Source organism: Hyla sarda, unplaced genomic scaffold, assembly GCF_029499605.1.
Source record: "Hyla sarda isolate aHylSar1 unplaced genomic scaffold, aHylSar1.hap1 scaffold_580, whole genome shotgun sequence".
Lineage (NCBI taxonomy): Eukaryota > Metazoa > Chordata > Amphibia > Anura > Hylidae > Hyla > Hyla sarda.
The window spans coordinates 73,924-90,956 of NW_026610593.1; the positions used below are offsets into that span (position 1 = coordinate 73,924).

Sequence of the window (17,033 nt, forward strand, 5' to 3'; positions counted from 1 at the left end):
GCTGGGACATTATACAGTAATGGAGGGGTCTGGTGATGACTGGAGAGGTGACACTGCTGGGACATTATACAGTAATGGAGGGGTCTGGTGATGACTGGAGAGGTGACACTGCTGGGAATGCTGGGACATTATACAGTAATGGAGGGTCTGGTGATGACTGGAGAGGTGACACTGCTGGGAATTCTGGGACATTATACAGTAATGGAGGGGTCTGGTGATGACTGGAGAGGTGGCACTGCTGGGACATTATACAGTAATGGAGGGGTCTGGTGATGACTGGAGAGGTGACACTGCTGGGACATTATACAGTAATGGAGGGGTCTGGTGATGACTGGAGAGGTGACACTGCTGGGACATTATACAATAATGGAGGGGTCTGGTGATGACTGGAGAGGTGACACTGCTGGGACATTATACAGTAATGGAGGGGTCTGGTGATGACTGGAGAGGTGACACTGCTGGGACATTATACAGTAACGGAGGGGTCTGGTGATGACTGGAGAGGTGACACTGCTGGGACATTATACAGTAATGGAGGGGTCTGGTGATGACTGGAGAGGTGACCCTGCTGGGACATTATACAGTAATGGAGGGGTCTGGTGATGACTGGAGCGGTGACCCTGCTGGGACATTATACAGTAATGGAGGGGTCTGGTGATGACTGGAGAGGTGACACTGCTGGGAATGCTGGGACATTATACAGTAATGGAGGGGTCTGGTGATGACTGGAGAGGTGACACTGCTGGACATTATACAGTAATGGAGGGGTCTGGTGATGACTGGAGAGGTGACACTGCTGGGACATTATACAGTAATGGAGGGGTCTGGTGATGTCTGGAGAGGTGACACTGCTGGGACATTATACAGTAATGGAGGGGTCTGGTGATGACTGGAGAGGTGACACTGCTGGGACATTATACAGTAATGGAGGGGTCTGGTGATGACTGGAGAGGTGACACTGCTGGGACATTATACAGTAATGGAGGGGTCTGGTGATGTCTGGAGAGGTGACACTGCTGGGACATTATACAGTAATGGAGGGGTCTGGTGATGACTGGAGAGGTGACACTGCTGGGACATTATACAGTAATGGAGGGGTCTGGTGATGACTGGAGAGGTGACACTGCTGGGAATGCTGGGACATTATACAGTAATGGAGGGGTCTGGTGATGACTGGAGAGGTGACACTGCTGGGACATTATACAGTAATGGAGGGGTCTGGTGATGACTGGAGAGGTGACACTGCTGGGAATGCTGGGACATTATACAGTAATGGAGGGGTCTGGTGATGACTGGAGAGGTGACACTGCTGGGAATGCTGGGACATTATACAGTAATGGAGGGGTCTGGTGATGACTGGAGAGGTGACACTGCTGGGAATGCTGAGACATTATACAGTAACATCACTGGAGGGGTCGGGGTGATGACTGTATCATTATGTGTCAGGTTCCTATAAGGTGTCAGGAGGGGGCGGTCTATTTCTCCATGGAGAAGTGGGAGTATGTAGAAGGACACAAGGATCAGTACAAGGATCAGGTCATGATGGAGGATCAGCAGCCCCTCACATCACCAGGTAATAGACATGACTATATACACACGTCCTCTCATTATTTGTATGTAAAGAATGAATTCAGTCTCTGTATGTGTTCCCTACAGTCAGATCCAGTAAGAGAACAGCACCAGAGAGGTTTCCCCGTCCTCTTCTTCCACAGGATGATCAGGTAGATGGAGATATTCCCTATGATCTGTAGAAGGGCTGTGAAGCTCTTGTGGTCAGTCCCCTCACCCTCCATGACTTCTCATCTATAACATCCCATGTGACTTCTCCTGCTGACTGATGACTTTTACTATATTTCTTCCACATCGTATGTATCAGGGTGAAGATCCAAACAATATTAATGCTCCAGAGACATATGTGAGCAGTGATGAGCAGTATAAGGAGGACATTCCTACAGCGAAAGATCTGAACAATATTAATGCTACAGATAGGGAGGAAGAAGAAGAGACAGATGTGAGTGGTGATGAGCAGTATAAGGAGGACATTCCGACAGTAAAAGATTTGAACAATATTAATGCTACAGATAGGGAGGAAGAAGAAGAGACAGATGTGATTGGTGATGAGCAGTATAAGGAGGACATTCCTACAGAGAGAGAACTGATCTATATTAATGCTAAAGACATAAAGGAAGAAGAGACGGATGTGAGTGGTGATGAACAGTATAAGGAGGACATTCCGACAGGAAAAGATCTGCACAATATTAATGCTACAGATAGGGAGGAAGAAGAAGAGACAGATGTGAGCTGTGATGAACAGTATAAGGAGGACATTCCTACAGGTAACCACCCAGGTGAGTAGTAACAACTTAATATAGAGCAGAGTCACAGATTCTTCTGCTGTAGTAATTGTGTAGAATTCTTTAATCTCTCTGTCCTTTCTCTTGCTGTATATTCTTCTATTCACCCAAAATGCAAACTAATGTGATTCTACAGCTGGAATATGGACAAGAAATATCCCAATGTGTACAAGGCCATCACGACCGCTCCCACTGAGGGGGCATGGTGTGACATCATGACCCCGCAGCCCACACCCAGCGTTTGGAACTAAATGTTCTGACCGCTGGGGCAGTGAAGTACCCCTTTAATCTCCCTGTCCGTTCTCCCTCTGCGGCAGAGCAGCTCATGTCCATGTAACAGGGGACGAGAACTGTGGCCAAGAATTCAATAGAGTTGTGTATTCTAGCAGCAGAAGTGTGCTGGGATAAGGAAGCGCTGGTGGACACGTTCTCTCGTGGACTCTCCCATATTATACAAGATGAGATTGTGATCAGAGATCTCGAGGAACTTTTGTCTTTCACCATCCTAATAGACACTAGGTTCCGAGAGAGAGAGAGAGAGATCACCATTTTGGAACCCTTTGAGGAGGCCATCTATCATGCCCTCCCTCACCTCCCGTGTCCCCCTCACCTCCCGTGTCTCCCTCACCTGCCGTGTCTCCCTCACCTGCCGTGTCTTCCTCACCCCCCCATGTCTCCCTCCCTCACCTCCATGCCCCCTGACCTCCCATGCCCCCTCACCTCCCATGTGCCCCCTCACCTCTCATGCCCCCCTCACCTCCCATGCCCCCCTCACCTCCCATGCCCCCCTCACCTCCCATGCCCCCCTCACCTCTCATGCCCCCCTCACCTCCCATGTCTCCCTCACCTCCCACGCCTCCCATGCCCCCCTCACCTCTCATGCCCCCCTCACCTCTCATGCCCCCCTCACCTCTCATGCCCCCCTCACCTCTCATGCCCCCCTCACCTCCCATGTCTCCCTCACCTCCCATGTCTCCCTCACCTCCCATGTCTCCCTCACCTCCCATGCCTCCATCGCCTCTTATGCCTCTCTCGATCATATAGTGATGGGATAATACTACCGTACTGTTACTGAATAAAACCCCTGTACACAGACCACTATCAACTTAACCTCTTAAGGACACAGGGTGTGTCCGCTCCCATGCTGTAACACAGGGTCACGCGGGTTGGGCCCGGCACCTAGCAGGGACCGGTGGCTAATACCGGACATCACTGATCGCGGTGATGCCCGGTATTAATCCTTTAGATCCGGCGATTAAAGTTTATTGCCGCATCTAATATTTAAAAAAATGCTTCCCGGCAGCTCAGTCAGGTTGATCAGGGACACTGTGGTGAAACCATGGTGTCCCGATCAGCTGTGAGGACGTGGAGGGTCCCAACCTGCCTCCTCAGCGTCTGATCGTCGCTCTATTGCTCCATGCCGTAGATCCAGACAGGAGCAGTGGAGCGCCGATAACACTGATCAATGCTATGCTATGGCACAGAACAGTGTCTGCAATCAAAGCATTGTATGTAATAGTCTCCTATGGGGGCTATAAAAAATATAGTTAATACATTTGATTTAACCCCTTCCCTAATAAAACTTTGAATCACCCCCCTTTTCCCATAAAAAAAATAAATAAAGAAAAATAAATATAAACGTGCGTAAATGTCCGAACTATAAAAATATATCGTCAATGGCGAATAAGTAAAAAAAAAAAATTCCAAAGTCCAAAATAGCGTATTTTTGGTCACTTTTTATACCATAAAAAACTTTATAAAAAGCGATCAAAAAGTCAGATCAAAGCAAAAATAGTACCGATAAAAACTTCAGGTCACTACACTTATTCCCTGGTCCAACGCCATTACACGAGAATAGACTGGATCTTGGTCAACGCTGCAACAGTACCTCAGCTGGTCTTTTCCCGTCATGTCCACGTGTCGTGATCGGACCATGATGTGGTGCTGTCAGTTTTTAATTTTATGTCCCCTCTCACATTGCCATTTAGGTGGAGACTTAACGAGTCTTTACTGACTATGCCGAGAATAAAAACCAAACTGGAGGGTGATATAGCCTCCAACTTCTCTTTGAATAGTTCCCCACAATTGTCTCCACATTGGACATGGTTGGCTCACAAGGCCTACATCCGCGGACGCCTGATCTCTACGGCCTCGGGAATTAAGCGAGATAGGACTAGAGTCCAGGAGGCCTTGGAGGCCAAACTGTCTAGATTGTTTTTTGCCCATCAGCAGGATCCTACCCCCTTTCTTTATAAGTCTATTGCGGATACTAGATTGCAATTGGATGCCCTGCTCTCCACAAAAGTAGAGAAAGCCTTGAGGTGGACAGGTGCAACTTATTATAGGTTGGCGAATAAGCCTGACAGGCTGCTAGCGGCTATGCTCAAGAAAACTTCCTCGTTTAATCGGGTGCATAGCATTCAGTTGAAATCTGGCCTCCGCACTTCCCACCCTGACCGTATTTATGAGGCTTTTTCTTCCTTCTATACTCACCTCTACTTAGCCCCTCCTACTCCCTCTAATTATTCTTCTTCTTTAAATGCCTTTTTATCTCCGTTGTCTCTTCCCTCTTTATCCGCTCTGGACCGGGAGGCCTTGAATGGTCCCATCACGGCGGAGGAGGTAGAACGGGCTATTGACCATCTCAAACTGGGCAAGTCTCCCAGCCCGGACGGATTTTATGCCTCTTACTTTAAAACCTTTTCCTCTGTTAATTCCTCATCTTGTCTCCAATTCTCTTTTGTCTGGCGCCAAACCTCCCCCTGTCTTACCTAAACCCTCTAAGGACCACTCTTTACCCTCTAAATACCGTCCTATCGCTCTTCTTAATGTCGATTCTAAACTACTTACTTCTATTCTTGTTTATAGACTTAAATGGGCACTGTCATGAAAAATTATTTTTGATATGTTGAAGTACTCAAGTACTACAACATATCTCTAAAATACTTATATTAAAAAAAAAATGCTTTTAAAACATTTTAAAAGCAATTTGAAATCCGGCCACTAGGGGGTCACCCTCCTGCAAGGTACGGGGGGGGGGGGGGGGGGGTGCTTGGGTGTTACTCACCGAGCGGCAGGAAGAGGCTCCCCCGCACCTGTCCCTCCCGCATCGGCTCCCGACTCACTCCTTCCCCCATGAAGCTCCTGTCCTGGGTGCCTCCAGTTGTTTGACCACTACAACTCTTAGCATGCCCTGACAGCCAATAGATGTCAGGGCATGCTAGGAGTTGTAGTGGTGAAACAGCTGGAGGCACCCTGTTAGGAGAACTAAGGGCGGAAGTTGCCCCCCCCCCCCCCCCCCCAGCAGGCATCAGTGACGTGGTGCCTGCTGGGGAAGTCTAAATGCCATTTTTAAAATAGTAAAAAAAAAAAAAATAAAGGCAGGGGGGGTCTTGGGGATAGAAGAGCAATAGGCAGGGACAGAAAAAAAATAAACATGATGGTGGGAGCTACCCTTTAATTCCTTCTTGCCCTCTCTTGTCCACCTAGACCAGGTGGGATTCATCCCAGGCCGACAGGCACCATTCAGATATTACTAAAACTCCCATGCTTGCCCTAGCATTAGACATAGAAAAGGCCTTTGATACGGTCTCGTGGCCGTACCTGTTTCAGGTATTATCAAAGTTTGGCATCTCCGGTCCCTTTGTTCGCACATTGCATAGCATTTAATTCAATTCCGACGGCCTACTTAAAGCTGCCTTCCACTTCACCCTCATCTATATCTATAGGGAGGGGAACGCGCCAGGGGTGCCCCCTCTCACCAGTGCTTTTTGCGCTTGTGATGGAACCCTTGGCAGTTGCTATTAGAGATAATGTTAATATTAAGGGCCTTGTGGTGGGTTCGGCAGAATATAAAACTAGTCTTTTTGCAGATGACCTTTTACTGACGTTAACAAATCCTTTGGTTACTTTACCTAATTTAATCACGCTATTAGACAGATTTGCTGGGCTGTTGGGGTTGAAGGTGAATGTGGCTAAATCGGAGGTTATGTATTGCAATGTCCCGCCCATGACACGACAATTGATATCACAAAATTTGGGGTTTCACGACTCCTCACATGGCCTGTCCTATCTGGGTGTTAATCTTACTACATCCCTTAAAACTTTATATGCAGCGAACTATCCTCCTCTATTTTGCTCTATTAGAGCGGATCTGACAAGGTGGACAGGGCCTCATATCTCGTGGGTAGGCCGCATAAATGTATACAAAATGGTTATTCTTCCAAGTATCCTGTACCTGTTTCGCTCCCTCCCCATCCCGGTAGTGAAAAAAGATATATGCTCTCTTCAACACACTATTTCCCACTACATCTGGAATGGTAGACGGCCCCGCATGAATAAGACTGTTATGCATTACCATAAAAGGGTGGGTGGTCTATCGATTCCCAACCTAATGAAATATTACTACGCTGCTCAACTAGCCCAACTGGCTCTTTCATACGCCACACAGAGTGCCCCTAGATGGGTAGGGCTGGAAGAATCCCTTATCTCTCCTTACTCTTTCTCCACCTTGATGTGGTCCTCTTGTCCTGTCTCAGCTCTTCTCTCCTCTTTGTGCAGATCACTCTATTTTCCCTGTCTCTTTGGCATCTGGTCCGCTTCAAGTTCTTCCTGCAGTCCCCTATACCTCCTCTCCTCCCCTTCCTTTCTAATCCTGCTTTTCAACCTGGCATTTACACTGCTCCCTATTCGTGGTGGCGTTCTGCTAAACTGGCTAAATTATCTGACCTGCTGGTGGGTAAACAATTGATTACCATGGCACAACTCTGCTCTATACATAAGCCCCCGCCTGGGGAACATTTCCGTGCAATGCAAATCCTATCATACTACTCTTCGTTGGGTCCTAAGGGCTATAAGGTGAATCCTACATTCTATGAGTCGGCCTTGCTATACGGCCCTGCGTTACCAGGCTTGCTTTCCCGCATTTATGCCCATCTAAATGCCCCTCCCGCTGATACAAAACTACGCTTCATGGAAGCCTGGGAGCGTGACCTTCGTGTGACCATATCTTTACCCCAATGGCATGCCTGTTGCACGGCTATTAGTAAGGGTAGCTGGCAGGTCTCCTTAATGGAGACGTCTATTAAAATTCTACACAGAGTCTATATGGTCCCCTCTAGGTTGCACACACTTTACCCGTCAGTGTCACCTCTTTGCTTCAGAGGATGTCAGATTACTGGTTCCATGCACCATATTTGGTGGAGTTGTCCTAAGGTGGCACAATTGTGGAGAAGGGTTCATACGGTATTGGTGGATTTATTTGGTGAACGCATAAAGGGCATCATTACTATTTTACTTTTGTACTGCCATCATTAATCTTTTCAATAAAAGACTCTTGGTTTGAATGTTAAAAACTTCAGATGACGGCGCAAAAAATTATCACTCATACCGCCCCGTACACAGAAAAAGAAAAAAGTTATAGGGTTCAGAAGATGACAATTTTAAACATAAATTTTCGTTCATGTAGTTATGATTCTTTTCCAGATGTGCGACAAAATCACCTATATAAGTAGGGGATCATTTTAATCGTATGGACCTACAGAATAAGGTGTTATTTTTACAGAAAAATGTACTGCGTAGAAACGGAAGCCCCCAAAAGTAACAAAATGGCGTTTTTAATTTTTTTTTAAATTTTGTCCCACAAATATATTTTTTTTCTTGGTTTCGCCGTAGATTTTGGGGTAAAATGATTGATGTAATTACAAAGTACAATTGGTGGCGCAAAAAAACAAGTTTCATATGGGTCTGTAGGTGCAAAATTGAAAGGGTCATAATTTTTTAAAGGTGAGGAGAAAAAAAACGAAAGTGGAAAAACGTTGAGGGGTACTCCGGTGGAATTTTTTTTTTTAAATCATCTGGTGCCATAAAATTATACAGATTTGTAAATGACTTCTATTATAAAATCCTAATTATTCCAGTACTTATCAGCTGCTGTTTGCTCCACAGGAAGTTTTTGTTTTTGCACTTTTTTTTTCCTTCTGACCTTCTAAAGATCATAATGTGTTCAATTTTGCACCTGCAGACAAACATGAGGCTTGTTGTTTTTGTGTCACCAATCGTACTTTGTAATCACAGCAATTATTTTATAACATAATCTGCGGCGAAACACAAAAAAATTGTTTGTGGGGTGAAATAAAATAAAAAATCGCTAATTTACCACGTTGTACGGCTTCCGTTTCTATGCAGTGCACTTTTCGGTAAAATTAACACCTTATCTTTATTCTGTAGGTCCACACGGTTACAAGGATACCCAATTTATATAGGTTTTATTTTATTTTACTACTTTAAAAAATTCATGCACCAACATTAATATGTTTAAAATTCTCCTCTTCTGAGCTCCATAACTTTATTTATTTTCCGTATACGCGTCTGTATGAGGGTCATTTTTTGCGCCATGGTCTATAGTTTTTATCGGGACTATTTGTATTTTGATGGGACTTTTTTTTAATCACACTTCATTAATATTTTTATGGTATATAAAGGGACCACATGGGATTTTTTTTACTACATTTATTTTTAAAAAAATGGAAATGGGGGGATTCAAACTTTTATTAGGGGAGGGGCTTATTCACATTTATTAACTTTCTTTTTTATACTTTTTTTTAGCCTCCATAGGGGACTATTACCTGTAATCTTCTGATTGTATATACTGATCAGTGCTATGCCATAACATTGATCATTGTTATCAGTGCTCTGCTGCTTCAGGCTTGGAGTAATAGAACACTGATCAGACGGCGAGGAGGCAGGTAAGGACCCTCCCACCATCCTCTCAGCTGATCGGGACATCAGGATTTTGTCGTGATAAAGGAATAAAAGGGATGAATAATTGCACCACATCATGACCACCACCATATAGTGACGGGATAATACTGCCATACTGATACTGAATAATACCCCTGTACACAGACTAATATCCCCCATACAGTGCCCCTGGCTCTACACAGGCACTGCAGACCATATAAGTGATTACAGTGCAGTTACATGTAGTGAATCACAGGGGGCGTCTTCCTGAAGTCGTTCTCTTTCCTTTTCGTCCCCACAGAATCTGCCAGAGAAACATGTTAGGCACCGCACGTTTCCAGCACATTTCCCAATTATTTCCTCAGTGCCCTAAATAGTGTAGATAATGCCAGTATGAAGGCAGATATTGGCAGTAGATAGATAGCGTTGATAGGTAGACGGTGTAGGTAGGTACTGGTGGTAAGTAGATAGATAATTTTACCACAAAAACAAAAACAAAAAAAAAAAATTGGCCCTCATTTACTAACAGGATCCCGACACTTTTTTGTCAGGTTTTGCGCCAGAATTCTGTCTGCGCCAGAATTTGCGCTAGAATCTTGCGCACAACCCGACAAAATCAAAATCACTCAGAGGGAAAAAACAAAAGAACAAAAGGGGCGTTTTTCCCGACAAAAGGGGCGTTTTTCCCGACAAAAGGGGCGTGTTCCCGCCAAAAACAGAAAAAACCCTCCGAGTGTGAAGAAAACTCACAGGAAAACCTACAGCTCAGAGAGTGAATCCTGCTACCCCAAGCATGGAACAGGGTCTGTTCCATGTTGGGGGTAGTAGTAAAGGGGCTGAGGGATTGAACGCACCGGGTCTCACTTCTGAGACCCGATCCGATCAGATGTTATTAAGCAGGGGAGCGGGCGGCATGTTCTGATCCCCTGCAATGTACAGTAAACTTTCATTTTAAATTTCCCACCAGAAGCCCTGAATGGCCGGGACCGAGGAGCCAATCAGGGCTCCTGGCAGAGTTTTACTATAGAAGCGCTGTGGTGGGCAAAGATGTATAGAATCGCTGGGGGGGGGGGTATATATCTGGCCCCTCCAGCATTTCTATATATCTTTCCCCCTGCTGCGCTATATCAAACTTAGTGCCCGCTGCGCTTCAATAAATGTACTGACCCCCAGCGCTATTATATATCTATACTGACCCCCGCTGCGCATATTTATATATATACTGACCCCCCCCCCAGTTGCGCATATTTATATATATACTGACCCCCCCCAGTTGCGCATATTTATATATATACTGCCCCCCCAGCGCTATTATATATCTATACTGACCCCCGCTGCGCATATTTATATATATACTGCCCCCCCCAAGCTGCGCATGTTAATCTTCATCTTCTCCCTCCCCTGGCTGCCAATGAATGAAAACTCTATTAGTGGGGGAGCAGAAGGCTGCATATCATGCTGTGGGGGTCAGACATATGGATATATATCTGACCCTCACATCATACATATATAAATGCCGGCTCACCGCTATGAATGACAAGTAAGCTATTAGGACCGGCAGCGCGAGCCTCCCTGCACTGCTGTACTTGTCATTCATAGCTGTGAGCCGGCATTAGTATATGTATGATGTGAGGGTCAGACATATATCCATATGTCTGACCCCCACAGCATGATATGCAGCTGCTGCCTGCTATGAATGACAAACTCTTAGCAGCGTGAGCGGGCAGCAGCCTTCCGCTCTCTCGCTAATAGAGTTTTCATTCATTGGCAGCCAGGGGAGGGAGAGCATGAATATTAATATGCGCAGCTGGGGGGGGGGGAGTATATATATATAAATATGCGCAGCGGGGGTCAGTATACAGTGGTCCCTCAAGTTACAATATTAATTGGTTCTGGGACGACCATTGTATGTTGAAACCATTGTATGTTGAGGCCAGAACTCTATGGAAACCTGGTAATTGGTTCTAAAGGCACCAAAATGTCATCCAAAAATAGGAAAAAGTGAGGATTAAAGAAAAATAAGTAGATAACTGATATAGATAAAGCAAATTCTTCCATATAAAAGTAATAAAGATCTGCTGGGAACTGTAATCACTGTCTATGTCAGTGTTTCCCAAGCAGGGAGCCTCCAGCTGTTGCAGAACTACAACTCCCAGCATGCCCGGACAGCCAAAGGCTGTCCTGGCATGCTTGGAGTTGTAGTTTTGCAACAGCTGGGGGCTCCCTGCTTGGGAAACACTGGCCTATGTAGAGGACAGGAGCTTCTTCAGGGTCCTGTACAGTACATGCAATGTCCTAAAAAAGTAATATGGAGCCGCCCTCACCTGGTGTCCAAAGGAGCAGCTAACCCTGGTACAGGTAAAGAGTACAGAACATGTAATACCTTTCTTTACTGTAGGGGGCACTACCAGACACCAGTCAGTGCATACACTTCAGTAATACAGGTAAAGTGTACAGAACATGTAATACATCCCTGTACTGTAGGGGGTGCTACCAGACACCAGTCAGAGCATACACTTCAGTAATACAGGTAAAGAGTACAGAACATGTAATACCTCCCTGTACTGTAGGGGGCGCTACCAGACACCAGTCAGTGCATACACTTCAGTAATACAGGGGTTTTACCAGTGAGGCCCGGTGCGATCAATCCCTCAGCCCCTCTACTTCTACCCCCAACATGGAACAGACCCTGTTCCATGATGGGGGTAGTAGTACAAGCACTAATGTAGTCAGAATTTGCAGAGACTTTTTTTCTGTCGCAGAGAATACATTTTGTGCTACAGAAAAAAACCTGCGACAGAAAGAAAGGGAAATTGGGGACAGATTCGTAAATAGCATCAGAAAAAAAAGGAGTAAAGGACTTGCAAAAACACAAACAGACACTCCACTCTTAGTAAATGAGGGACAATGTGTGGCTTCCATTCTTATGCAGAGCACTTTTCGGTACCAATGACCCGCCTTCTTTATTGTGTCCAAACAATGACATCGATACCCAATATATATAGGTTTTGTATTATTGTATTATATTATTATTGTATTATATTGTATTATAACTTTTTGTAATTTTTTTGTAATATTTCTGCCCCCATAACACTTTATTTTCCTGTATGAGGGATCGTTTTTATTTGCACCCTGATTTGTAGTTTTTGTATAGATTGTTCTTTTGTTTCGCTTTTTATCCTTTTTTTTCTGCTATTTTTTAACATTTGCGCCATTCACTGTGCGGTTTAATTAACAACATTATATTATAATAGTTCAGATATTTACACCAAATATGTTTATTTTTGTTTACATTATTTTATTCCAAAAATGGGAAAAGGAAGGGGGGGGGGTGTAATCAAACTTTTATTAGGGGAGGGGCTTTTTCACATTTATTTCAATTTTCTTTATTTTTTTTTTTTTTGCTATTTTTTTAATGCTATAAATCAGTGATCCAAAACCTAAGGCTCTCTGCCTGCTGCAAAACTACAACTCCCAGCATGTTGCACTTTATAGTAGTATAGAACATGGTACAATATGCTGGGAGTTGTACCATGTTTCGGGTCTGCTGCAAAGCCAGAGGCTGTGTCAAGGAATGCTGGGAGTTGAAGTTTTTAACTACATCACACAGCATGCTCTGATAGAGCCTATCAGTTGCGTACCAGGGGGGGGAGGGGGAGGGGTGGGTGCCACTCACAAGGGGGGTGCCATCCCTGCCATGCGTCCGACCGTCGGTGTCACTCACTGTGAAATACTGTTATACCCACCCAATTGTGCCCCCCCCCCCCTGTGCCCCCCCCCCCTGCTGGACTCCGAAGGGGTTAATTTGTGCCTGGAGTCAATCTGTCACTGATACGTGACGCCGAGGGGGCGTGGGTGGAATGTGTCGGACGGCGGAGCTGCCCTGACGTCTATTATGTCAGCTGTCAGGACTGGTCCCAGGCATACCAGTTCAGTGAAGCGTGTATGAGGAACGAGCAGGATGATCAGGAACAGCAGGGGTGAGTGGTGCACCCTGCTGGGAGAGCTATGGGGGGGCAGGGGGATGGAGAGGAGAGGGGAGGGGGGAGAAGAGAGGAGAGGGGGTGGTGTGGTGTTATTGTTGTTGTTTGAGAGACTGACATGAGGCAGACATGTGGCACAGTAATGTGGGAGTTGGGGTGGGGGGATGATGAGGCTGAACCCCCATTACTGTGTATCATGTCTTCATCATCCCCCAACCCCCCCATTACTGTGCATAATGTCTGCATCAACACCCCCCCAACCATCCCATTACTGTTCCTTCCTCATGTCTGCATCATCACCCCCCCAACCATCCCATTACTGTTCCTTCCTCATGTCTACATCATCACCCCCCAACCATCCCATTACTGTTCCTTCCTCATGTCTGCATCATCACCCCCCCAACCATCCCATTACTGTTCCTTCCTCATGTCTGCATCATCACCCCCCCAACCATCCCATTACTGTTCCTTCCTCATGTCTACATCATTACCCCCCCAACCATCCCATTACTGTTCCTTCCTCATGTCTACATCATCACTCCCCCAACCATCCCATTACTGTTCCTTCCTCATGTCTGCATCAACACCCCCCCAACCATCCCATTACTGTTCCTTCCTCATGTCTGCATCATCACCCCCCCCAACCATCCCATTACTGTCCCTTCCTCATGTCTTCATCATCCCCCAACCCCCCCCCCCCCATTACTGTGCATAATGTCTGCATCAACACCCCCCCAACCATCCCATTACTGTTCCTTCCTCATGTCTACATCATCACCCCCCCAACCATCCCATTACTGTTCCTTCCTCATGTCTGCATCATCACCCCCCAACCATCCCATTACTGTTCCTTCCTCATGTCTGCATCATCACCCCCCAACCATCCCATTACTGTTCCTTCCTCATGTCTACATCATCACCCCCCCCCCAAACCATCCCATTACTGTTCCTTCCTCATGTCTACATCATCACCCCCCCAACCATCCCATTACTGTTCCTTCCTCATGTCTGCATCATCACCCCCCCAACCATCCCATTACTGTTCCTTCCTCATGTCTGCATCATCACCCCCCAACCATCCCATTACTGTTCATTCCTCATGTCTACATCATCACTCCCCCAACCATTCCATTACTGTTCCTTCCTCATGTCTGCATCATCACCCCCCCAACCATCCCATTACTGTTCCTTCCTCATGTCTGCATCAACACCCCCCCAACCATTCCATTACTGTTCCTTCCTCATGTCTGCATCATCACCCCCCCCAACCATCCCATTACTGTTCCTTCCTCATGTCTACATCATCACCCCCCCAACCATCCCATTACTGTTCCTTCCTCATGTCTACATCATCACTCCCCCAACCATTTCATTACTGTTCCTTCCTCATGTCTACATCATCACCCCCCCCCCAACCATCCCATTACTGTTCCTTCCTCATTTCTGCATCATCACCCCCCCAACCATCCCGTTACTGTTCCTTCCTCATGTCTGCATCATCACCCCCCCCCCAACCATCCCATTACTGTTCCTTCCTCATGTCTGCATCAACACCCCCCCCAACCATCCCATTACTGTTCCTTCCTCATGTCTGCATCAACACCCCCCAACCATCCCATTACTGTTCCTTCCTCATGTCTGCATCAACACCCCCGCAACCATCCCATTACTGTTCCTTCCTCATGTCTGCATCAACACGCCCCCCCATTCCATCCCATTACTGTTCCTTCCTCATGTCTGCATCAACAGGCCCCCCAACCATCCCATTACTGTTCCTTCCTCATGTCTGCATCATCACCCCCCCAACCATCCCATTACTGTTCCTTCCTCATATCTACATCATCACTCCCCCAACCATTCCATTACTGTTCCTTCCTCATGTCTACATCAACACCCCCCAACCATCCCATTACTGTTCTTTCCTCATGTCTGCATCAACACCCCCCCAACCATCCCATTACTGTTCCTTCCTCATGTCTGCATCAACACCCCCCCCCAACCATCCCATTACTGTTCCTTCCTCATGTCTGCATCAACACTCCCCCCAACCATCCCATTACTGTTCCTTCCTCATGTCTGCATCAACAGGCCCCCCAACCATCCCATTACTGTTCCTTCCTCATGTCTGCATCATCACCCCCCCCCACCATCCCATTACTGTTCCTTCCTCATGTCTGCATCATCACCCCCCCAACCATCCCATTACTGTTCCTTCCTCATGTCTGCATCAACACCCCCACAACCATCCCATTACTGTTCCTTCCTCATGTTTGCATCAACACCCCCCCCCAACCATCCCATTACTGTTCCTTCCTCCATGTCTGCATCAACACCCCCCAACCATCCCATTACTGTTCCTTCCTCATGTCTGCATCAACACCCCCCCCAACCATCCCATTACTGTTCCTTCCTCCATGTCTGCATCAACACCCTCCCAACCATCCCATTACTGTTCCTTCCTCGTGTCTACATCATCACTCCCCCAACCATTCCATTACTGTTCCTTCCTCATGTCTACATCAACACCCCCCCCAACCATCCCATTACTGTTCCTTCCTCATGTCTACATCATCACCCCCCAACCATCCCATTACTGTTCCTTCCTCATGTCTGCATCATCACCCCCCAACCATCCCATTACTGTTCCTTCTCATGTCTGCATCATCACCCCCCCCCCCCCCAACCTTCCCATTACTGTTCCTTCCTCATGTCTGCATCATCACCCCCCCCCAACCATCTCATTACTGTTCCTTCCTCATGTCTGCATCATCACCCCCCCCCCAACCATCTCATTACTGTTCCTTCCTCATGTCTGCATCATCACCCCCCAACCATCCCATTACTGTTCCTTCCTCATGTCTGCATCATCACCCCCCCAACCATCCCATTACTGTTCCTTCCTCATGTCTGCATCATCACCCCCCCCAACCATCTCATTACTGTTCCTTCCTCATGTCTGCATCATCACCCCCCCAACCATCTCATTACTGTTCCTTCCTCATGTCTGCATCATCACCCCCCCAACCATCTCATTACTTTTCCTTCCTCATGTCTGCATCATCACCCCCCAACCATCCCATTACTGTTCCTTCCTCATGTCTGCATCAACACCCCCCCCCAACCATCCCATTACTGTTCCTTCCTCATGTCTGCATCAGCACCCCCCAAACCATCCCATTACTGTTCCTTCCTCATGTCTGCATCAACAGGCCCCCCAACCATCCCATTACTGTTCCTTCCTCATGTCTACATCATCACTCCCCCAACCATTCCATTACTGTTCCTTCTTCATGTCTGCATCATCACCCCCAACATCCCATTACTGTTCCTTCCTCATGTCTACATCATCACTCCCCCAACCATCCCATTACTGTTCCTTCCTCATGTCTGCATCATCACCCCCCCCAACCATCCCATTACTGTTCCTTCCTCATGTCTGCATCAACACCCCACCCCCCCCAACCATCCCATTACTGTTCCTTCCTCATGTCTACATCATCACTCCCCCAACCATTCCATTACTGTTCCTTCCTCATGTCTGCATCATCACCCCCCCCAACCATCCCATTACTGTTCCTTCCTCATGTCTGCATCATCACCCCCCCAACCATCCCATTACTGTTCCTTCCTCATGTCTGCATCAACACGCCCCCCAACCATTCCATTACTGTTCCTTCCTCATGTCTGCATCATCACCCCCCAACCATCCCATTACTGTTCCTTCCTCATGTCTGCATCATCACCCCCCCAACCATCTCATTACAGTTCCTTCCTCATGTGTACATCATCACTCCCCCAACCATTCCATTACTGTTCCTTCCTCATGTCTACATCAACACCCCCCCCCACCATCCCATTACTGTTCCTTCCTCATGTCTGCATCATCATCCCCCCCACCATCCCATTACTGTTCCTTCCTCATGTCTGCATCATCACCCCCCCAACCATCCCATTA

The 17,033-nt window shown here is 46.8% G+C and overlaps 1 protein-coding gene across 1 annotated transcript in view; it reads left to right on the forward strand.

Annotated features, from left to right (window-relative positions):
* Window positions 1-13,019: 13,019 nt before the first annotated feature.
* Window positions 13,020-17,033, forward strand: part of LOC130340272 (gastrula zinc finger protein XlCGF26.1-like) — a 54,978-nt gene continuing 50,964 nt past the window's right edge. Inside the window, exon 1 of the mRNA XM_056554164.1 lies at window positions 13,020-13,075. Coding sequence (XP_056410139.1) covers window positions 13,057-13,075 — 19 coding nt within the window. The 5' untranslated portion in view covers window positions 13,020-13,056. The remainder of the gene's footprint in view (window positions 13,076-17,033) is intronic.